We start from the raw sequence: 23246 nt of genomic DNA on the forward strand, positions 1-23246 counted from the left end.
TGGCCAGTAGGCTAATGCCCACAGCAGCGTCCGGACCTGGCCCAGCAGGGCCTCCGGCGTGATTCCCTGCACTCCGCCCTGCCCATGGGGCAGCTGGCAGAGGAGGACCCGGCCAAGTTTCTGGCGGATTGTGGGCCCTGAACCACCTCCGTAGACTCAGGCCACCTGGCAGCACACGCGCTGGGGAGTGACCAAGAGAGGAATGGCCCATGCAACCTGGGGAGGCGCTGGGCTTCTGGGCTCCGGCCACCCTGCCCCGCTGGACGGAAGGCCCAGGAAGGCCGAGCCGCTCCTCCAGGCATGCTGCATCTCCACGCCCAGCAGCGTCCGGCAGAGCCGGTGCCTGAAGCAGATCTACTGAATAAATAAAGTGACAGATCTATTTAAGGAAATTATTTTGAACCACTCAGGGGCAACTTCCCACAGAAACAGCAGATGTGAATCTTTCACATGGGATTTTTAGGTCACGAGGAGCATCATGACCTGATGCCCTGAGGACACACAGGTGATCAGACGGCACCACTGCCCGGGGACAGCAGTGTGGACACTGGGAACGGTTTAATCTCCCCCCGAGGACACTATCTCTCACAACTCTTAAGGTGTAAGTACCAGGAGACTGTGGGTTCAGGGATGAGCAAATGTCTGTAGTCTACAAATATGTACGTTTCATTTCTTCTCTGGGAAACACAGGAAAGTGTATCAGCTCCCTCCTCTTGTCTGCCTTGACGCCCTCTGGAATTGGGGTGCTTGCTGTTCATCTGAATAGAGTCATCAAAGGCAGCAAGGCAGCGTAGTCAACATCCCTGCTGCAGTCACACAGGCCCTGGCTAGCTGTGTGACCTTGGACAAATCACTTAGCTTCTCTGAACCTCAGGATTCTCGCCTGCACAGGAAGATAAGGGCAGTATCGACCACAAAGGTTGCTCTGAGGATTACAGGCCCCCCGCAGATGCATTTAGCACAGACTCATGCTAAGAAAAAAAGCTAGCTGCATTGTTATTACGAAGAACCTTTGAATTAAACTGCATAAAAAATTAAACTGCAAATCTGACCTAACACACAGCCACCAAAGTGGCCCGATCTGCAGGGCAAAGCCTCTGACACGCGCTCCATCCACCCCGGGGTCCTCAGGGATGAGACTCGTCTTTCTAAAAACACTGGGCCCTGGAACAGGCTGCGCGTTCAAGCTACAAAGGAAAAGCTTTAACCCCAGTGGCAGGGAACCAAATGGACATTCTGAGCCAACTTAAGGAAGATGACCAGAAATGGGAAGAATATTCTAGACGAGGGTCTCCTTAAAAAGTCCAGAAAGATGGTCACTTTCGATAAATCCAACCTTGAGAATGAAAAGCATTCAGAACCCGGAAACCAAGAATGTCTAGAACTCTGGTATCAATCTCCAGAAACAGGCCAGTTCTTACCAAGGCTCTGGAAACCTCAAGTTCCGAAGCGATTAAAAAACCAAAACCCCAAAATCAAATACGTCAGTTGTGTTCACAAATGAAGAAGGAAGGAAAGAAGGAAGGAAGACAGAAAAGAAACAAGCTCGGGCTCTCAACCCGGACACAGCCCCCATTTCATGCCAAGTGTTCTTCTCAACCCTTAACCTCTACCAGCCCCTTTAATGCCCACTACATCCTCCGAGCGGGGACGTGTTACCCTGCTGCACGTGAGGAAGGGGCAGAGGTGGGCCCCCAGCCCGGCTCGCTCAGAAGACTGGGGTGTCAACCACGCTGCTATGTTACAGGAGTCCGGGTGCACTTCTGAGGGCCGAGGGCCAAGGCTCCAGGTGGGTAGGGATGGTGCTGGAATCCAGGCGCACCTGTCGGGTGGAATGCGGGGCGCCCGGAAGGTGGGTACCACAGCAGCCCTGTCATCAGGGGCCGCCCACGTCACTGGGTTACCCAGGTGGTCAGAGCTCCGCGCCTGGAACCCCAGGAGCAAGAGGGATCACAGGGCTCCAGGAAGCCTGCACAGCCTAAACCCGGCAGCCCGGGGAATAAATACTACACACTGAGAGTTCTTCCTGAAGAAAGTCTGCTCCAGACGTGGGAATCCAGGGACAACCTCCGGTCTGTCCGGCACCTACAATCTTGCCTGAGGGAGGGGAGCAAGGGCCCAGCGCTCCCTCGAGTCTGCCTGTGGGCGGCGTGTCTACCGGCTGGCGACACGAGTGACTCTGGTGGGCAGAGCCAGAGCTGCTCACGGAACCTCGGAGGCGGCAATAACGCTGCGACCACGCAGGTCCCAATGGCCACTGTCTGCAGCCGCAGATGAAAGCCTTCGTAAAACCCCAAGCCCTTTCCTGTATGTCCGCGTACCCTGTTTCCTCGGCCTCATTTTCCTAAGTGCCAACCCGGGTGCTGCCCGGGCTGGGCGGAAACGAAAACAACCCTAGGGCTGTGCCTGTCCCCCAAAGTCCAGGGGACAGGAGGGGCGAGGTCCGGCCCAGGGACCGGCGGGGGAAACGCAGGGCCACGTCCTGGGGTCCTTGGAGGACCCAAGGAGGGGACCGAGTCTGGGGACGGGGTGGCCTCGGCAGTTCCGGGTCCGGAGTCGGGTCCCCGCGAGGTTGGAGGAGCGGGGCCTGCCGGGGGCGCCCGGGGGTCGCGCCCCGCCCTCTGCGCGCCCTCAGACCCGCCCCTCAGGGACCTGGCGCCCCCTCAGATCCCCGGTGGCCCCTCCGCCCCTCGGCCCGGGGTCGCCCCCGCTGGCCCGCCCGCCGCGCGCACTCACCGTGCTCCGCGGAGGAACCTGCCATCGTTGGAATGCCGCACTCGCGGCCGCGCCGACAGCTTCCCAGAATCTGACGCAACCACCGCCCCGGAAGTCCCGCCGGAGGCGGTGCGCCTTCCGGGACACGCCCAGTCGCTAGGCAACCGCCGCGGGCTCGAGACGCCGCAGGCCGGGGCATGCTGGGAGTTGTAGTTCCTACTGCGCTGCGGCCAGTGCCCTTGAGCAGGAGTTCCCAGCTCCCGGGTTGCGGACCGGTAGCGGTCCGCGGCCTGTTAGGAACCGGGCCGCACAGCAGGAAGTGAGAGGCGGGAGGGCGAAGCTTCATCTGCCGCTCCCCATCTCTCGCATTACCGCCTGAACCATCCGCCCACCCACCCACTTCCGTGGAAAAATTGTCTCCCAGGGTCCGGGGAGGGAGGACCAGTTGGAAGGAGGCTTAGAGGAGGGGATTGGGAATGGGTGGGAAGTGCATTCCATGCAGAGGGTACTGTCCTGCAAGTGATACCAACAGAGAGCATGCCACTGAGAAATTCAACCTGACCGCAGGGCAGGCTGGAGCAGCCCTGGCGAGAGTTGGGGCCTGGGGCAAAGGCTAGGGCTGGCGCTTCTTGAAGCATCTTGTAAGCAAAGTCAGGAATGGCAGAGACCCAGCAGGTTTGACTGGATTTGTGCTGTAGACCTCTCACTCCAGCTGCTGTGTGGCGGTGGAGTGGATTAGGGAAAGCCAGGAGGAAAGCAAGACTTGGCAGGAAGCCTTTTCGATAGTCTGTAGGAGAGGAAACGGTGCCCTGGACCAGCAGGGTGAGCAGGCAGATCTGGGAGAGCCATGAGGGGCAGCAGATGCTGGGATGGGGTGGGGCGGGTGAGCGAGGTGAGGGCCGGGGATGACACCCACGTTTCAGTCCTGAGAGAGACTGGTGGTTATGGCATTTCCTTTAATAATGAACTTGAAGACACTTGGTGCTGGGTGGAAGAAAGCAGCTGGTTTGTCAGCATTTCCAAGGACTGATGATGTTTGGGGTGAGTGAGAAAGGGGGGCAGGGTGGAGCACACACTCTGTATGGACAGGGTTGTCATTCCCAGAGACAGAGGCCCCGGGGGGAATAACACAAACGAGGAGAAGAGGCTTCTCTGGCGTTTAATCCCCATTCTAGAGTCCCTCAGCCCACAGATCACATCCTCAGGGCCTGTGCCTTCCTCTGTGTAAGATACCATCTGCCAAGGACATCACACTCAAGCTTCTGCACACACAGGGAATGAAAAGAAACACTTCGGATGGAAATTTTATTAGGTAAAGAAAAAGTATAAAAGCAAGTATTGCTAAATTGTACAACTTTTTGGCAAAAGCGTATCTTTGGCATTAAAACTTTAACAGTTTAAGCTACTTTTCTAAAGAATTATGCTAAATGCAAAGAAAAAAATCTCATAACATTACATACTGTGTGATTCTAGTTATTTAACATTTTGAAATGGCAAAAATCATAGAAATAAAGACAAGTGAATACAGAAGTTAATGCGGGAAGAAGGTGAATGTGGCTACACCTGAAACAAACACAACATTGTCAATCAACTGTACTCCAATATAAAACAAAGGTAAAAAAAAAAAGATGCAACATTAAAAAAAAAGGGCAACATGAGTGGTCCTTGTGATGATGGAAGTGTTGGGTATATTCACTGTGTCAGTGTCATTATCCCGGCTTTAATATTGTGCCATAATTGTGCAAAATGTTAGCATTTTAGGAAACTGGGTGAAGGGTGAGGAGATCTCTCCGTATTATTTCTTACAGCTGCATGTAAATCTATGATTATCTCAAAAAGTTTATAATGATATCCATTCCTTAAAAAAATAGTTTCAGGTACTTCAAAAAGGTCTCTGTGACTGTCACCATGCCCCACCCTGGCCAGTTCTGGTTTAGGAAGCTGGGGCCTAAAGCTGGTCACATTCCAATCTGATCCTCAGATACAAGGGCAGAGGGATAGTCTTCGTTTTTTGTTTCTTTTTTCTTTTAATTGAAGTATAGTCGATTTACAACTTTGTGTTAGTTTCAGGTGTACAGAAAAGTGATTCAATTATACATACATATATATATTCTTTTTCAGATTCTTTTCCATTGTAGGTTATTACAGGATACTGAATATAGCTCCCTGTGCTATAGAGTAGGCCCTTGTTTACCTGTTTTATATATAGTGGTGTGTATCTGTTAATCCCATACTTCTAATTGATCCCTCCCCTCTTTCCCCTTTGCCAGCCACAAGTTTGTTCTCTGTGTCTGTGGGTCTGTTTCCGTCTTGTAAATAAGTTCATTTCTATTATATTTTAGATAGCACGTATAAGCGATATCATATGATATTTCTCTTTCTCTGTCTTACTTCACTCAGTATGACAATCTCTAGGTCCATCCACGTAGCTGCAAATGGCATTATTTCATTCTTTTTTATGGCTGAGTTAATATTCCATTGTATGTATACCACATCTTCTTTGTTCGCTCCTCTGTCGATGGACACTTAGGTTGCTTCCATGTCTTGGCTATTGTGAATAGTGCTGCTGTGAACATTGGGGTGCATGTATCTTTTGGAATTAGAGTTTTCTCCAGATGTATGCCCAGGAGTGGGATTGCTGGATCATATGGTAACTCTATTTTTAGTTTCTTAAGGAACCTCCATACTATTCTCCATAGTGGCTGCATCAATTTACATTCTCACCAACAGTGTAAGAGGATTCCCTTTTATCTACACCCTCTCCAGCATTTGTTATTTGTAGACTTCTTGATGGCCATTCTGACCGGTGGGAGGTGATACGTCGTCGTAGTTCTGATTTGCATTTCTCTGATAATTAGTGACGTTGAGCATCTTTCCCTGTGCCTATTGGCCATCTGTTTGTATTCTTTGGAGAAATGTCTGTTTAGGTCTTCTGCCCATTTTTTGCTTTGTTTTGTTGTTTCTTCTGCCCAGTTTTAAAAATTTAATTTATTTTTTATATTGGAGTATAGTTGATATACAACGCTGTGTTCGTTTCAGGTATACAGCTAAGTGATGCAGTTATACATATACATATAAGCATTCCTTTTCAGATTCTTTTCCCATAGAGGTTGTCACAGAATACTGAGCAGAGCCTTCTGCCCATTTTTGATAGGGACAGTCTGGTCCCAGGGCCAGGTATGGACCAGCGTCTCTGACTACTCAGAGCGGCCTGTGGGTTGCCTGTCACCAACTTCCTTGTGCCTATTCATGGAGCACCTGCTCAATGCCACGCCCTGTCCCAGGTCATGCAGACATCATGGTGACTCTGAGATCAAGGAGTTGGTGGGGGCAGAAAGACAACCACCAAACTCTCCTGGCCGCAGAGCCTAGGGAAATGCTCCGAGGAACGTGAGCCCATCCAGTGCAATCAGCAGTTCCCTGGGATCCCATCTCTGCCACACTGGCCACAGGCAGGGCCCCTGACAGAGAAGCACCCTTGCTTGTGGGCAGAGCTGATGTCCCCATTGGAAGTTTATACAGAATCCATTTGGATAAGGACCGCAGTTCCATCTGGGATTCATGAAGTTTCTGGTGGGATCAGAACTGGAAAAGAAGTTCAGATCCGGGCTTCCCTGGTGGCGCAGTGGTTGAGAGTCCGCCTGCCGATGCAGGGGACACGGGTTTGTGCCCCGGTCCGGGAAGATCCCACATGCCGTGGAGCGGCTGGGCCCGTGAGCCATGGCCGCTGGGCCTGCACGTCCGGAGCCTGTACTCCACAACGGGAGAGACCCACGTACCGCAAAGAAAAAAAAAGAAGCTCAGACCCTACCCATCCAGGACACTGCGTAAAGTAACAGCCTGTGTCAGAAAAGAGTTTATTGGGAGCGCTCTGCATGCCTACCTAAGATACCTTCTGCAACCAATTTGTTTATAATTTGCGAACATATGTGTAGGTCCATGTTATGGAGGGCAGCCGTGAGTTTAAATACAGGAATGTCCCTCCCTAGCCCATTCCTCCGCCTGAGGAGCTCTTCCAAATTTCCTGGATGTTGGGGTTCCCATATCTCATCATTTTCTTCAAGTCCAGTAAACCCCATAACATCTTCCAGTTACTTTCTGGAACCTCATGTCTGAATTCACAATAGATCTTATTGATGGATGAAAAATATAAAAGCAAAAAGGGAGAGTTTGTTTATATTCCTGGGAGGCCCGTGGAGCATCCTCTGTAACTCGGCTCCCAGGAGTGTGGCCCTAGAGGTGCTTCCACCTGCCCTGAGCCCATGACCTGGGAAGCCCTGCGCCAGCCCAGATGATCCCACAGAAGGGATCAGGCCCAGGGGCCAGGAGGCCAAGGTCTGGCCATGACCTGCTGTGTCTCTTGACACGTCTGTTGCTCATTCATTACTGGTGCCAGTGAACCTGGGAGAAGGAACCCCAGGCAAGTCAGAAGCCCTGTGGATAAAGCATCTGCTTACGTCCGCCCTGCCCTGCCCCTCTCACATGCCACGCAGCCATGGGCTGTGAGGTGCTCCGGACGGGTAGGCCTCCTGGCGTCAGCGGGGGGACCAGGTTAGGCCTTGAGACCTGGGGCAAGTTTTGTAGCCTCTCTGAGCTTCGGATTGTCGTGTTTTAAATCTGTAAAATGGGGCAGTCTCCCAGAGCTGTTAGAATAAGATTATAAAAAGCACCTGGCACGCAGCATGTGCTCGATAAATCTTGCCTTTTTTGCCCCTAAGCCCGTAGCATCCCAGCCATGGGGACCCACTGATCTAGGGTTAGATAAGTATTCCCATCACCCACTCATACTTTCTCTTAAAAACAAGAATGTATAATAAAATAAAAACAACATCCAATCCTTCTTTATGAACCCCACAAAACTTATATCTGGCAAATATCTGTTTCTCTACTGTCATTGGTGAATGTGAAAAAGTGGATCTCAAGTCCACAGGAAAGTTCCCTAAGCTTCGGGTAGGCAGGTGGTCCCCCGTCTCAAAAATAAAGACATTAGGCCTTAGCATTCATGTCAAAGAAGGAAGACTTTTAAAAAATATATATTTATTTATTTGGCCGCACCAGGTCTTAGTTGCGGCACACGGGATCTTTGTTGCAGCATGCGAGATCTTTAGTTGTGGCATGTGGGATCTATTTCCCCAGTAAGGGATCGAACCCAGGCCCCCTGCATTGGGAGCATGGAGTCTTAGCCACTGGACTATCAGGGAAGTCCCAACAAGGAAGATTTAGCCTAAACAAATAAACGAGAAAAATTTGTTAACAAAAATTTGTTAACAAAAAAAATGTTAACAAATAAAAAAAGAAAATGAAGAATTTAGACTACTTACCAACACAGGAAACGTCCTTCAAAAACTACTTTTGTTCATATTCCTGCAGAGAGAAGAGAATAAAATGGTTCCAGGAGCAGAAACCTGTGCGGCCTCTTAGAGGAATTCTACTGAAATAGAACCAGAACCTGGTTTCTTGTGGGAGCTGTGGGTGGGGCCGGTGGGCCTCTATCAACATGATAAGACCCCTGAGTCAGCCCGTGGGGAGTCACCCCCACTCCATCCCCCCACGGGTAGCAGAGAGCTCACAGCCCAGCATGTCCTCTGGGTCACGCTCCCCCAGGACACGGCCTGGGCGTGCGGGTGACACCGTGCCGTCACGGCTGCCCCTGCTTGGGCGGGCGGGGGCCCCTGCTGCTCTGCATGTGCTCCTGACTCTTCCCAGACCCAGGCCCTGCTCCTTCCCCCCTGGGGGGTGCGGGTAACAGCTGAACGATGTCACCTGTCGGTGACCTGCTCTCTGGATAAGACAATGGAGAGGACACAGGTCTACAGACATGCACTGTGGACAAATATTAGGGACTTATCCACACAGCCTCCTAGTTCAGGGAAATCCGAGCGTGGACGGGACACCAGACAGATGAAAGCTGACCACCCGTCTGAAGGAGCTGCCACAAGCACGGGGTTCTCCCTGGGTGAGGCCAGGCGTTCCTTGAGATGCCCGGGCCTGAGGCCAGGAGCCTGACCACGTGGTTCAAATCTCAGCTCTGCCTCTGCCCACGGCCGGCAAGGACTCACCGCTCTGTCCCATGGCTGGTAAAAAGGGTAAGAACAGCTGCCCTGTTACAGCACAGCCCCAGAGGGACACCCAGGGACCGGCACGTCACCCTGACCTGACCCTCGGCAGGGGCCCCAACTTCTGCATTTTATTCGTCTCAGGAGCCCTGGAGAATCCGACAAAAGTCACAGGCCGGCTCCCTGAAATGATGCATGAGGGCGCACGACCCATGGAACCTACAGTCTCCGGACTTCTCAAGCCCCGTGGCTGTGCAAGGGTGGCCCAGGGGTCCATGATCTCCTCCCAGTCTCCCCTTTCTTCAACCCCTGACCTTGCCCTGCCTTAGGGTTGCTCGTCACTCAGCAACCCTGGCCCTCCCCCGCAGGGCCACTTAGTGGGTGTCTGATCATTTGTCAAACCCCATTCAGGTGTCACCCACTCGGGAAAGCCCCCAGCAGCCCCACAGCGGAGGATAGGAACCGTCGCTTCCTGCTGTGCACGGCTGGACACGGCCCACCGGGGACAATCCCACCCATCTCGGGATCCATCCCACACCCTGCCCCTGCAGCCCCGTGTTCTCCAGATGCCAAGCCCGGCACCCAGGGGGTGCTTGGCCCAGCTCTGCTGACAGCGCAGGAGGCTTCAGGTCCAGCACCAGCGGGCTGTGCCTCGTCCGTCCTGCTGTTTCCCAGCCCTGGGGCCCAGCGAGGACACACGCTGAGCCTCTGCCCCCCCGGGTGCCATGGTCCCCGGGTTACCGAGTCCAAGCTCGCGCTGCTCACCGCACACAGGCCAATAAGTCAGACATGAGGTGTTGAGACAAGGAATACTTTATTCGGAAAGCCGGCGGACCGAGAAGATGGCAGACTTATGTCTCAAAATAACCACCTTATCGGAGTCTGGGTGCCATTTTCTTCTATAGAATCAGACAGGGAAGTAAAGTAAAAAGGCAGAATAGAGAGGGAGAGGCGGTGGGGAAGTAAAGTAAAGAGGGCCGTCGGTCTTGCAAATCATCTCCTGGAATTGAGGAGGGGATGCATTAATTTCTTCTTTCTTGCAGCCATTCACAGGTGGGCGGGGTCAGATTGTCTCCCTGTGAGCTGAACAGAGGCACTTTAGTTTAATATTCAGGCAGAGGGGCAGGGTTCCCCGAGGCAGGCCGTTATCGATGATTATAGTAACAAAAGCAATGAAAAGCGAAGGCTAAAGTCAAAGAAGCAGATCCAACGTGGAGCCAGAATTGGCTCTTCCCTGCTACACCCTCAGACAGCAGGTAGGGTTGGGGAAGGTTATGGGTTGAACTGTGTCCCCGCAAAGGTTCTGAAGTCCTCCCAGTACCTGTGACTGTGACCGTATTTGGAAACAGCATTGTTGCTCACGATCAAGTTAAGATGAGGTCACTAGGGTAGCCTCTAATCCAGTATGACTGGGGTCCTTATAAAAAGCGGATATTTGGAGAGGGACTCACACACAGGGAGAAGGCCACGTGAAGATGAAGGCAGAGATGGGGGGATGCTCCTTCAAGCCAAGGAACCTCAGATTGCCGGAAACCACCAGAAGCTGGGAGAGGCCTGGACCAGATTCTCCCTCACAGCCCTCGGCGGGAAGTGACCCTGCCGACACATTGATCTCCGACTTCCAGCCTCCAGAACCATGAGACAATAAAAGTCTGATGTTTAAACACCCTCCTCCCTGCCCCTGGGCTGTGACTTTGTTATATCAGCCTCAGGAAACTCAGACAAGAACTCTGCAAGAGCGCCACACACAGCCCTGCACTCAGCACTCAGCGAGCAGGGGCTTGGTCATCAGACCCTCCCAACGGTCCACTTACCTGCTCCAGGCTGTGGAGGGGAGGGGACACCTCTGCTTGGCCTGGGGGCCTGGGGGCCTCGGGAGCTTGAGTCTGTTGTAGTGTCTGCTCTGGGGCTGCTGGACTTCCTTTGGCCCCCAGCTCCTGTAGCCCAAGGATTTCCCCAGCGTCCTTGGAGGGTCCCGGGTGAGTCCTGGCCTCGGGCTCCAGGGCTGAGTCCTCTACCTCCAACATCGGCCTGGTCTCCACACCAGGGGCTGGTTGGCCCCTCTCAAGGTCCATGGGCATCTGCATCTCCTTGGGCTGGCTGCTTCTAGGCGACTAAAGAACAAAGTCATTTCTTCTGCTGACAGGAGCCTGCAGGACAGGCCCTTCCCAAGCCACTTTCAGGGAAAGAAATGCCAACTGTCTGACAGGTAAGCAAGGCCTGTGCAATTTTCGAGAGGAACACTGCACGGGGTCAGGTCCCTGCTCTGCCACCGACTCCTCGGGGGATCCCAAGAGAAGCCTGTGGTGGGTTGAATGGTGGGCACCCAAGGAGAGACCCACATCCTAATCCACAGTACTTGTGGATGGGACCTATTTAGAAATAGGGTCTCTTCAGCCGAGGTCATACTGGGTAAGGGTGGGACCGGTATCCTATGACTAGTGCCCTTAAAAGGAGAGAGATTCAGAGACACACGGGGAGAGGTTGTGTGAAGACAGCAGAAATCGGAGTGACGCGCCCAAAAGCCAAGGAGCGCCAAGCACGTCCAGCCCCAACCAGGGGAAGCGAGGAAGGACCTGCCCCTAGAGCCCCAAGGGGACCAAACCCGCCAACCCCTTGATTTCGGACCTCTGGCCTCCAGAACTGTGGGACAGTAAGCTCGTAATGTTTGAAGCCCCCCGTCTATGGGGATCTGTCTCAGCAGCCCTGGGACACCAAAGAAAGCCTTTTGTCCCCTGTGCCTCAGCAGAATTTAAATCTTCCAGCACAGATGTCCCAGGGCTCTGCTAAGGTGGGCGCAGACACCACTGCACAGGCTAAATGTGGACGCAGCGGGGAAGGCCTGGGGCTGTTCCCCACCCCTCCACCTCCTGGGGCTTCACTGGACAAATCCCAGGGTGATACTTACAGGGCTGCCTGGATTTTCTGCAAATCAAAAAGAAGAGAGAGAACAGAAAACAATTGATATGAACTATTACAGCGACTTCTGTGAGGAGAGGAAATGCCTCGAATTCACAGTCAAGAAAGTGGACTTACGTTTCCCAAAACCGACAACCGACTGGAAAAACCACGCAGCTGGGAAAACACAGGAGGGGCACTTACTTGGTAAGCTTCCCCAGCACCCAGGGACCGCCTCCTCCAAGACCCCCTGGCTGGAGCTGCACCCGTCTCTCCTGGCTTCCCGGCCCCCGGTGCCCTGGACGCCTGTCCCCAGCAGCTGCCCCACGATTTTGGTCTCAAGCCCTGCACGTCGGGGAGCACGCCGCGGGCGGCTCCGAGCCCAGACACATGCAGGGTCCCCGAGATGGAAAGTGAGCAGAGCTGTGTTCAAACGAGAGGCTCCCGTCAGGAACCACTGACCCCAGGCCCCCACTTCTGAGCTCCTGGTGCCCTTGCTGACCTGGTTTCCTCAAGGATCAGCGTGACTCTGCTTTACCTCTTCTTCTATAGTGGCGAGTGATGGCGGTGATGATGGCCGTGGCGATGGAAAGGACCACAATCGCAGCAAGGAGGATCCACACCCACGTTAGGTTTCCTGCAAGGAGGCGAAACAGAGAATGCTGTCGCAGTGTCAGGCACGCTTACCCCATCCAAGTGACGTGCAGCTCTTGGGCGTGGTGGCAGCACCGCCATTCTCCAGGCCCCGAAGTGCTCTCTTGACGACTGTCGCCACGAACCTCCCCGGCAGGAGGCACGACAGGCTCCTCCTTCCTGCTCAGACAGGACCTGGGCTCAGAGGCCCTGGGCTGTTGCTCACATACTTGGAAGCAGCAGGAGGTCTGACCGGCCAGCAGAGCAGCAAGAGGCCCTGGCATCCCGGGATGGGGCTCAGGTGTGAGTGGTCGCAGCTGCAGGATCTACTACCGGGTCAGCAGCAGGCAGAGCCTGGAGGAGGCTGGGAGGACGGAGGGGATGGCCAGTCCTCATGGCAGTAGGGCCGGGCCACGCTGGCCCAAGGGACAGGGCAGGGTCCACCCTGGGGAGACCTCTGGCGTGACCACTGGGGTGTCTCCGTCTCACCCTGCTGAGCTCCCAGCGCCGACAGGAGCCGTGGACACACAGACACGGGGGGCGGGGCGGGCCATCAGAGCCGTGGACGCTCAGCCACCCTGATGCCATCTGTCACCAAGGACAGAGGAGGAAGGAGCGAGTCTTTCCCGTGGTGCCACTGTTCTGCTTAAAGGCTCTTCTTTACTCTCTGATCAGGCCCTTCCTCATTCTGCCTTCTGTTTTGGTGTTATAATAGCCTTTAAAAGTGTTTGCGGGTTATAGAGGGAACCTACCTCAACATAATAAAGGCCATATATGAGAAACCCACAGCAAACATCATACTCAACGCTGAAAAGCTGAAAGCACTTCCTCTAAGATCAGGAAGGCGACAAGGATGCCCACTCTCGCCACTATTATTCAACAGAGTCTTGGAAGTCCTCACCACGGCAATCAGAGAAGAAAAGGAAATAAAAATTGGAAAAGAAGAAATAAAACTGTCACTGTTTGCAGGTGACATGATACTATACATAGAAAACCTTAAAGATGCCACCAGAAAACTACTAGAGCTCATCAATGAATTTGGTAAAGTTGCAGGATACAAAATAAATATACCGAAATCTCTTGCATTCCTATACACCAACAATGAAAGATCAGAAAGAGAAATCAAGGAAACAATCCCATTTACCATCACATCTAAAAGAATAAAGTACCTAGGGATAAGGAGGCAAAAGACCTGTATTCAGAAAACTATAAGATGCTGATGAAAGAAATCAAAGACGACACAAACAGATGGACAGATACAACATGTTCTTGGATTGGAAGAATCAATATTGTGAAAATGATTATACTACCCAAAGCAATCTACAGATTCAATGCAATCCCTATCAAATTACCAATGGCATTTTTCACAGAACTAGAACAAAAAATTTCACAATTTGTATGGAAACACAAAAGACCCCAAAGAGCCAAAGCAACCTTGAGAAAGAAAAACGGAGGTGGAGGAATCAGGCTCCCTGACTTCAGACTATACCACAAAGCTACAGTAATCAAGACAGTATGGTACTGGCACAAAAACAGAATTATAGATCAATGGAACAGGATTGAAAGTGCAGAGAAAAACCCACGCACCCATGGTCACCTAATCTATGGCAGAGGAGTCAAGAATATGCAATGGAGAAAAGACAGCCTCTTCAATAAGGGGTGCTGGGAAAACTGGACAGCTACACGTAAAAGAATGAAAGTAGAAAACTCTCTAACACCATACACAAAAATAAACTCAAAATGGATTAAAGACCTAAATGTAATGCCAGATACTATAAAACCCTTAGAGGAAAACACAGGCAGAACACTCCTTGACGTACATCACAGTAAGATCTTTTTTGAGCCACCTCCTACAGTAATGAAAATAAAAACAAAAATAAACAAATGGGACCTACTTAAACTGAAAAGCTTTTGCCCAGCAAAGGAAACCATAAACATAACAAGAAGACAACCCTCAGAATGGGAGAAAATATTTGTAAATGAATCATCGGACAAAGGATTAATCTCCAAAATATATAAACAGCTCATGCAGCTCAATATTAAAAAAACAAACAGCCCAGTCGAAAAATGGGTGGAAGATCTAAACAGACATTTCTCCAAAGAAGACATACAGATGGCTAAAAAGCATATGAAAAGATGCTCAACATCACTAATTATTAGAGTAATGCAAATCAGAACTACAGTGGGGTATCACCTCACACCAGTCAGAATGGGCATCATCAGAAAATCTACAAACAACAAGTGCTGGAGAGGGTGTGGAGAAGAGGGAACCCTCCTACACTGTTGGTGGGAACGTAAACTGGTACAGCCATATTGGAGAACAGTATGGAGGTTCCTTAAAAAACTAAAAATAGAACTACCATACGATCCAGCAAACTCATTCCTGGGCATATATCTGAAGAAAACCATAATTCAAAAAGATACATGCACCCCAGTGTTCGCTGCAGCACTATTTACAATAGCCAGGGCATGGAAGCAACCTAAATGTCCATCAGCAGATGAATGGATAAAGAAGATGTGGTATATATACAATGGAACATTACTCAGCCATAAAAGAGAACGAAATAATGCCACTTGCAGCAACATGGATGGATTTAGAGATTGTCATACTGAGTGAAGTAAGTCAGACAGAGAAAGACAAATATCATATGATATCACTCATATGTGGAATCTAAAAAAAGGGTACAAATGAACTTATGTACAAAACAGAAACAGAGTTACAGATGCAGAAATCAAACTTACGGTTACCAGGGGTAAGCGGGGGAGGGATAAACTGGAAGATTGGGATTGACACATACACACTACTATACATAAAACAGATAACTAATAAGGACCTACTGTATAGCACAGGGAACTCTACTCAATACTCTGTAATGCCCTATATGGGAAAAGAATCTAAAAAAGCGTGGATATATGTGTACGTATAACTGATTCACTCTGCTGTACACCTGAAACTAACACATTGTAAACCAACTGTACTCCAGTAAAAATTTAAAGAAAAAAGGTCCTTGCATGTTATTTAAAACAGAAGGAAACTGACAAGCTGATTTTTAAGTCTCAGTGGATGTGCTGAGTCCAAGGGTGGCCTGACGACCCTGTGGAAGGAGGCAAGGGGGACTTCAGCTCCAATGTCAAGGCTGGCAGGAAAGTGGCACTGGCCCCAGAACAGACAGACAGGAAGCCCAGATGGACACGGCACTCAGTTATGACCAAGTAACACTGAGGGTGGGGAAGGGATCGTCTTCAAAACACAAAACGTGGTAGTCGATATGTGCAGTGGGAAAACATACACTGAACCTAGACCCCTACCTCACACCTCGCAAAACACCAATTCCAGGTTCGTGTAGAGTGAAGAAGAGAAAGGTAAGACCACGAAGCTGCTGGCAGGTCACAGAGCAGAATACTTTCTCCGGGTGAGCAAAGATTTCTCACCCGGGAGAGGAAGAGTACCAAACATAGTGGAAAACAGCCACAAACTTGACCTCATTAAAATGAAGGACCTCTATCCACAAGAGACCCCATAAAGTGAGTAAAAAGGCACCCTCGGGGGCAGAGGTGGGTGCAGATATCCGATACAAAGGGCTTGTATCCCAAGCTTATAAATAATTACCAATGTTTATAAATAATCATCAAAAATAAGAAAATGAAAACCCCAGACAACCGAATATAAAAATGGGCAAGACATCTTCAGGGACCTGGATGGACCTAGAGATGATCACGTGAAGTGAAGTAAGTCAGGCAGAGAATGACAAATACCGCATGAAATCACTTATGTGTGGAATCTAAAAATATGACCCAAAGAACATGTTTAGTAAACAGAGGCAGACTCACAGACGTAGAAAACAAACTTATGATTACCAAAGGGTAAGAGGGGATGAGGGGGGGATAAAGTAGGAGTTTGGGATTAACAGATACACACTACTATATATAAAACAGACCAACAACAAGGTCCTACCGTATAGCACAGGGAACTATATTCAGTATCCTGGGATAAACCATAATGGAAAAGAATGTGAAAAGGAATATGTGTATGTATATATATATGTAAAACTGAATCACTGCTGTACACCAGAAACTAACACAATATTCTAAATCAACTATACTTCAATAATAAAAAAAAGAATGGGGCTTCCCTGGTGGTGCAGTGGTTGAGAGTCTGCCTGCCGATGCAGGGGACGCGGGTTCGTGCCCCAGTCCGGGAGGATCCCACGTGCTGCGGAGCGGCTGGGCCTGTGAGCCGTGGCCGCTGAGCCTGCACGTCCGGAGCCTGTGCTCCGCAACGGGAGAGGCCGCGACAGTGAGAGGCCCGCGTACCGCAAAAAAAAAAAAAAAAAAAAATAGTGCCTGAGCCGACACGGCCCCAACATGGGGACAAGGATGGCAGAGCCACCGCTTGTCCCCAAGGATTCTATTTGCTTACTCAAGACAGGAGTGTATGAACGGTGACCCATGGGCCAAGTCCTGCCCACTGCTATAAATAAAGTTTTATTCACACACAGCCAAGCAACAGCAGCAGAGTTAAATTGTGACAACAGGGACCTTAGGGCCCACAGAGCCTCAACTTTTTACTTTTATGGATTTAAGAGACAGAATCAGACCTTACCAGCCTCTGGATGAATTTTTACGGCACAAACTGTATCCCTTGTGGCGTTGCAGGGGTGAAGGATGGTGCTGTCTTCACACCTGAGAGGAAGAATAAAGAAACCCTGAGCATTACTTCTCCCCGCCCAGGCCCAGTACAAAGCATCCTTCTTAAAACCCACCCGTCAGGGGTTCGAGGGACCAGCCCTGGGTCCTGTGCTGCCCCACCAGGCTTCAGGCCATCAGTGTCTGGCATTTCCTGGGCTACCTGGCCCAAATTGGCTCAATGAGAATAAAGCTTGGGGATTCTCTGATATATAGGGGAGGGGCCTCCCTCTGCCTCTGTTCCCGGATAGAGATGTGCGTGGCTATGAGGACTGGACCTGCTGTAGCCATATCTCTACCAAGAGGGAACTCAGCCTAAAGATGAAGCTCATGGAGAAGGGGACAGGCAAGCAAGTCCAGAGAAGCCAGAGCCCTGATCAGACCAGACCTGAGGGCAGTCCTTACTCTGGACTTGTCCGGTTCCCAAGCCAACAGTTCAACATGGTCTGAGTTGTATTTAAGAGTCTACAAACGTGAACGATTTTACAAGTGGCTTTACCGCTGTAAGTGTCTTCCCCAAAGTCCCCCCAAAATCTGTGCCCACTCGAAACCACAGAATGGGACCTTATCTGGAAATGCGGTCTCTGCAGATATAATCGTGTTAAGATGAGGTCATACCGGATCAGGGTGGACCTGAATCAATGACCAGCGTCCTTACAAGAAGGAAATTGTATGCAGGCAGAGAGAAGGCCACGTGAAGATGCAGATACACAAAAGCACACAGGGAGAAGACCACCTGGAGGTGGAAGCAGAGATTGAAGTGATGTGTCTACAAGCCAAGGAGCGCCAAGGACTGCCGGCAACGTGGAAAGCTGAGGGAGCGAGGGAAATTCCTCCCTGGGAGTCTTCGGAGGGAGCACGGCTGCTGACACCTTGATTTCGGACTTCTGGTCTCCAGAACCGTGAAAGAATACATTTCTGCTGTTGATTAAAAGCCACCCACTTGTGCTTTGTTACAGCAGCCCCAGGAGACTCTTACCGTGACAGTGGGCATCCCACCCTGCCTCAGGGCGTGGTACTGCCGTCCTCTCTGCCTGTGGTTTCCTTTGCCTGGAGCTTCCTCCCTCCCTCCCTCACGGGGCATCTGCTCTAGAGAGCTGTCTCTAGCATCCCCTCTGTCCCTCATGGGCTTGTCACTGTATAGGTGTTGGGATGGTCTCCACCATGGCTGGGGGCGCCAGGCCTGCCATAAGACCTGCAGGCCACAGCGGGGCTCATGATCACACCTGAAGGAAGGAAGGAAGGAAGGAGGATTGACTCCAGTCCGTCACCAGGTGGAAACATCCAGGTGACTTGTCTGACTTAATTTCAGGACACCTCTGTGGGGCAGGTGCTACCATTAGCCCCATTTTACACATGGGAAAACGGAGGCTCCGGGACGGGGGCGGAAGAATAAGTGACCCAAAGCCAAACAGGCAGTGAATGGAGGAAGGGAACCCACGCCCAGGGCTGTTTGATCAGCTCACACACCCCAGGCCAGCACCTTTTGCACCGGAAGCAGCTCTCTGTGCAGTCCACAGAGTCGCAGTAGAAGTTGCCCTGCTTGCACTGGCATAGCCGGTCGCTAGTTGGGAAGCATTCAGTCACCACCTCCTGATCTGCTGGAGGGAAGGCCGAGGGTCAGTCACAGGGGCCTGGACTCTGTCCTGCCCACGCCGGCCACGTCCAGGTTCGTAGTCAAAGCCTCAGAATCGTCACCCCCCTCCTTCCCCAGCAGGGATGGAGACAGGGACCAGCCAGACCTCATCCCCTGCATCCGGAGTGTCTGTGGAGGGGCCCGTGGGTGCCCCTGCAATCTGGGCTGGGGCACAGGGCCAACTGCTCAGAAACACCCCCAAATCATTCTGTCCATCTCGTTTGCCCCACAAAGATCAGAAGAGCACTACTCAGGGCGGACGCTGAACGGTCTCTCCCAGCATCACTGGGGGATTCCGCCGTTCGCCTGTGGCGGGCTCGCTCATGCGGCCACACCCCACATTTCACATCTACGGGGCTATTTCCACGGGGCCCACTGTCCACCCCCACGTGAATATCACACTGCTGAACTGTCTCTCTGTACAGAGTCCTAGTACTTGGGGGAGCCAGTGTGCTATCTTGTCTTCCTCCTTTAGGAACGAAGGAAGTTGTTTTGGCAACTGTCAGCATAGCCAGTTTTATGAAATCTCCTATTGGGATCGTTTACTTTTTAAAAATAAAAATGGTATCTACGTAAGGTGTATGGCATGATAAGTTGATACATTCTGTTGGGATTTTCATTGGGAATGCACTAAACCTAAGAACCATTCCTGGGAAAACTGATACTTTTAAAACACTGAGGGAGCTCCCTATCTGTCCAGTGGTTAGGACGCAGCGCTGTCACTGCTGTGGCCCAGGTTCAGTTCCTGGTCAGGAACTAAGATGCTGCAAATTACACCGTGCGGCCCAAAAAACCCCCCAACAAAACGTTGAGCCTCCCTGCTTACTACCTTGTGGTATTCCTCTCCGTATTTAGATGTCCTTAAATGTTGTTTGTTCACTTACACATTTATACATGCTTTGCTAGATTTATTCCAAAGAATCTTGTTTGTTTGGGGGTTTTTTTGCTAATGGAAGTGGCATTTTTCAATTACATTTTAAAAAACAATGTCACCGATATACAGAGATTTGGAAGAACTTCTGTATATCATCCTTATACACAGCAACTCTGAAATCCTAATGACCTGTAGCTTGATTCTTTAGCCAATACACACAGCATCATGATAAAAACAAGCACTTTGGGGCCTCCCTGGTGGCGCAGTGGTTGGGAGTCCGCCTGCCGACGCAGGGGACACGGGTTCGTGCCCCGGTCCGGGAAGATCCCACGTGCCGCAGAGCGGCTGGGCCCATGAGCCATGGCCACTGAGCCTGCGCGTCCGGAGCCTGTGCTCCGTGACGGGAGAGGCCACAACAGTGAGAGGCCCGCGTATCACAAAAAACAAAACCAAAAAAAAAAACAAGCACTTTGTGATGTCTGCTCTAGCAGCCCCATCCCCGTGTTCCTCTGTGATAATTTCCTTTGGGGAGGTTCCCACAGGGCCAGTCGACAGGGGCACGTTGCCTGGACGGCAGCCCACTCACCCTCCCGGCACTGGGAACACGGCACACAGCTGCTCTCCTCACTGGGGTGGGCCCGGAAGGTTCCAGACTCGCACTCCCTGCATTCTCCAACGCTGTGGTCCTGGTCTATGTATTTGCTGACGTAGTAGCCTGTGGCAGGTGGTACACGGAGGGGAGGTGGGTGTCCAGGGCTGTCCTGCTCTGCCGCAGACCCCGCCTGGTCTCTGAGGCCTCTGCATGAGGAGGTCCCAAGGCACCTGGAGGCCAGACGCCCTGCACAGTACCCACCCCTCTCCTCCCGTCTCCTTGGAACATTCTGGACTGATCCGAGGCCACAGGTGTCCCAGAAACCGGGGACCTGAATTGCCCCTTGGCTTTTACTGATGACATGCAGTATGTGGGTGCTGGGCAGAGGTCACAAGATTTCATGTTGGACCAACTGTGTCCCTTTCTTTCCTACATGTGGTTCATGTAGGTGTGCGTGTGAATGCATGGATGTGTGTGTATAGATGTATGTAGTGTGTGTACTGGTGGGTGTGCACGGGTATGTGCGGGGAGGATACGGGGCTGAGTGTCCAGGTTTTGGGTGTTTGGTCTCTGAACCAGGAGCCCCGGAAGGCACACTTTCCCGGATAAAATGAGGCACGTGTGCAGGTGTGTGTGAGTAGACGATGCCCATGGTGATGGTACAGGTGTGTGGCTGGACCCTTACAAGAGGAGGCCATGAAGCGACTTTCATTGATCACATGGGCGCACCTGTCTGAGTGTGGATGGGGTGCGGGTGGGAAGGTGGGCGTGTCCAGCCTGGGCATGGGTCCCCACTTCTGTCCTCCAAGCCCTGCTGAACTCACCTCACCCATCTCAAAACAAGCACACACCACTCTGTTCACACGAGAGCCCTCAAGGTGGGTGCAGAGGTGGGGCACTGGGCAGCTGCCCAGGAGAGGCCCTCCCACCCACAGACAGCCAGGTACTCCCCACAGGCAGCCCCCAGCTCTGCTCAAAGGGACTGCGGCCTCCCTCCTCCCAGGCAGGGTCTGCCCCGTAAGGCTCTGGAAGTGGTCCCAGACTCACCAGCCGGGCAGAGTTTGCTGCAGCGGCAAAGGCTGGTAACCTCATACTCGCCCGGGTTACACCGGGTCTCCCCGGTTGCCATGGTCACCTTCAATCAGAGAGAGGATATTGACATTATCAAAAGATGCCTCTGCTCCTGATGGAAGCAGACACCGAAACCCCTGAGCAAGGAGTGGCAGTCACCCCCCAACCTGGAGCACTGCTTCCCTCGTGGAAGTGGGCTTCCTCGGGGGAGCTTCTCCGTGCTGTTCCACTCGCGATACAGAGCAGTATTATTTGGGGGGAATATGTTCTTTAGTTCCCAAATGCATGTGGATTTGTTGACTACTTAGATGGTAGGAGCCTATTTTATTTGCATGGCCAGAACTAGACCTTTTGTGGTAGTAAACCTTTGGAATTTAGTATTTGATTTTTTTCTAGTCTATAGTTAATTGCTTCACCTGTTGCATATAGACTGTGTTAAGAAAGGATATTGTCTATGGGTTGGGAACGGGGATCTGAGTGTGTATGTGTATCTGAATGTGTACATCTTTGTATTATATATTTGAATGTACACACACACACACACACACACACACACACACTCAGCCCTCCGCAGCCCCGGCCCTCCGCAGTCCCGTCCCTCGCATGCCCCCCCCTTCCACTGGGGCTCCCCGCGCTCAGTCACCAAGGATGTGCAGCGGGCTCGGCCCGCCTGGGCCTTTGGGTGCAGGAAACTTCCCGTTGAGACCTGCTCCGGATGGGAACCCGGGTGCGGGATGTCCCGCCGCCCGCGTCATCCTCGCTCCGGACGCGCGCCCAGGCCACAGCCCCCTTCCCGTTCTCAGAGTCCTCCCTCCCCCGAGCCCCTCCGCCGCCGTCCCACCTGCGCCGCGAGCAGCAGCAGCACCGCCAGGACAGCGCGCGCCCGGGGCTCCATCGCGACGCCTCTCCGGACGAGCTGACAACTGCGGTCACACTTTCAAGCCTGGCTACCCGTCGACCCCCCGGGCCCCATTCACTGAGGAGTTTCTGACTTCACAGCCAATCGGAGGGGATCTTCTGACCAAAGTACCCAATCGGAGCGGACGGCCTTCCCCTCGCCCCACCCACGGGCTCCGCCTCCCAGTTGCCGCGCCTCCCAGCTGGAAGCGGTACTTTCCGCTTCTCCGAATTCTCGTAGGTCGGCCACGCGGAGGAGACGCCTAGGACCGGTGGTCCTAGACTCGCGTTTCGGCCCTGCCCGTCCCTGGACCCCGCGCCTCCCGCCTCAGATGCCGAGGTCTTCAGCCCAGGCCGTCGCCGCGCCGGGGCCACCGATGGGCTTCGGGCTTCGGTGCCCCCGGGACGGCCATTCCCGGCCCTCCCCCCAAGTTTAACTTGTCGCCCAGTCGCTTCCGAGGGGGCGGGGGAGGGCAGGGTGTATGCACAGCCCCCGCTGCAAAGGAAAGGACGGAGCGCCTCGCTTGCCGCGCCCCCCTCCCCAGCCCCTCCTGGGCGAGCACGCTGCCGACCGCCGGCCCCCCCTCACCCGCCCCTCCTGCGCCCTCGGCCCCAGATGCCCCAGGGGCTCCGACCTGGGCTCAGGTGGACGCCGCACACCGAGCGTCTGTCTCTCCCTCCCCGCCTCAGCCCACAGCATCTTTTGAGCTGCCCGCGGGAGCGACGTTGATGAGGGAGGCGGGTGAGGTGGATGAGAGGGATTCAAGGGGAGGAGACCCTTCCTTCGTGGGGAGAGCAGGATGCAGCCCAGGCACATCCACAGGGAGCTCCGCGCCCCTTCATCTCCTCAACCTCCTCCAACGTCCCCCGCCCCCCCCGGAATCCCGTACTCCAGGGGACCCGCTCAGCTGCTTGAGTCTCTCTGCCCTGTCTGGGACCCAGGTCGCTTCTGCTAGAAGTTCTTCCTACTAGAGGTTGCTGGCTGTTCACCCAAGGAGGTGACAAGGTGAGGTGACTGTCACTGTGTCCCCAGGAAGTGCATCTCCTCAGCCTCTCTCTTTGCGGCTCTGAGTCTCCTAGAGGGTGAGGTGGGCCCCCCGCACAGGCCCTCCTGAGCTTCCACTCTCCTAGTCCAGCTGCAACATCCTCTTCCCGCCCAGATGCCCTGGGAGCCAAGCCAGGCACACT

General features: G+C 52.6%; 2 protein-coding genes across 5 annotated transcripts in view; both read right to left on the minus strand.

The window, feature by feature from the left end:
- The window catches only part of CARS1 (cysteinyl-tRNA synthetase 1), a 47219-nt gene extending 44380 nt beyond the window's left edge, over positions 1–2839 (minus strand). For 2 of the 4 annotated variants that reach the window (XR_007478949.1, XR_007478948.1), the window contains exon 1: positions 2737–2776. Coding sequence is in view for 2 of the 4 variants with exons in the window: in XM_012536128.3 (XP_012391582.1) it covers positions 2737–2761 (25 nt within the window). In the remaining 2 variants the exon portion in view is untranslated. Of the gene's footprint in view, positions 1–2736 lie in introns of all 4 variants that reach the window. The other 2 variants (XM_012536128.3, XM_004278138.4) reach the window with 2 other exon arrangements.
- Positions 2840–16218: 13379 nt separating this feature from the next.
- LOC101273477 (tumor necrosis factor receptor superfamily member 26-like) lies at positions 16219–22121 on the minus strand. Its single transcript, XM_033402224.2, has 5 exons — positions 22003–22121; positions 21138–21225; positions 20085–20213; positions 18472–18586; positions 16219–16985 (listed from the first exon to the last, which is right to left on the minus strand). Exons 1-5 carry the CDS (start codon positions 22054–22056, stop codon positions 16895–16897), a joined length of 477 nt encoding a protein of 158 aa, XP_033258115.2. The 5' UTR covers positions 22057–22121; the 3' UTR covers positions 16219–16894.
- Between the last annotated feature and the right edge of the window lie 1125 nt (positions 22122–23246).

The sequence above is a fragment of the Orcinus orca genome, chromosome 8 (genome assembly GCF_937001465.1).
Source record: "Orcinus orca chromosome 8, mOrcOrc1.1, whole genome shotgun sequence".
Lineage (NCBI taxonomy): Eukaryota > Metazoa > Chordata > Mammalia > Artiodactyla > Delphinidae > Orcinus > Orcinus orca.

Excerpts from the sequence above, each read along its gene's own strand:
- LOC101273477 (XM_033402224.2), bottom strand. The coding sequence starts at position 22,056 with ATGGAGCCCCGGGCGCGCGCTGTCCTGGCGGTGCTGCTGCTGCTCGCG. Across the intron at positions 20,214-21,137 it reads CAGCAAACTCTGCCCGGCTG|GCTACTACGTCAGCAAATAC; the intron begins GTGAGTCTGGGA and ends CACCTGCCACAG. Across the intron at positions 18,587-20,084 it reads GTGTTCCCAGTGCCGGGAGG|ATCAGGAGGTGGTGACTGAA; the intron begins GTGAGTGGGCTG and ends TCCCTCCAGCAG.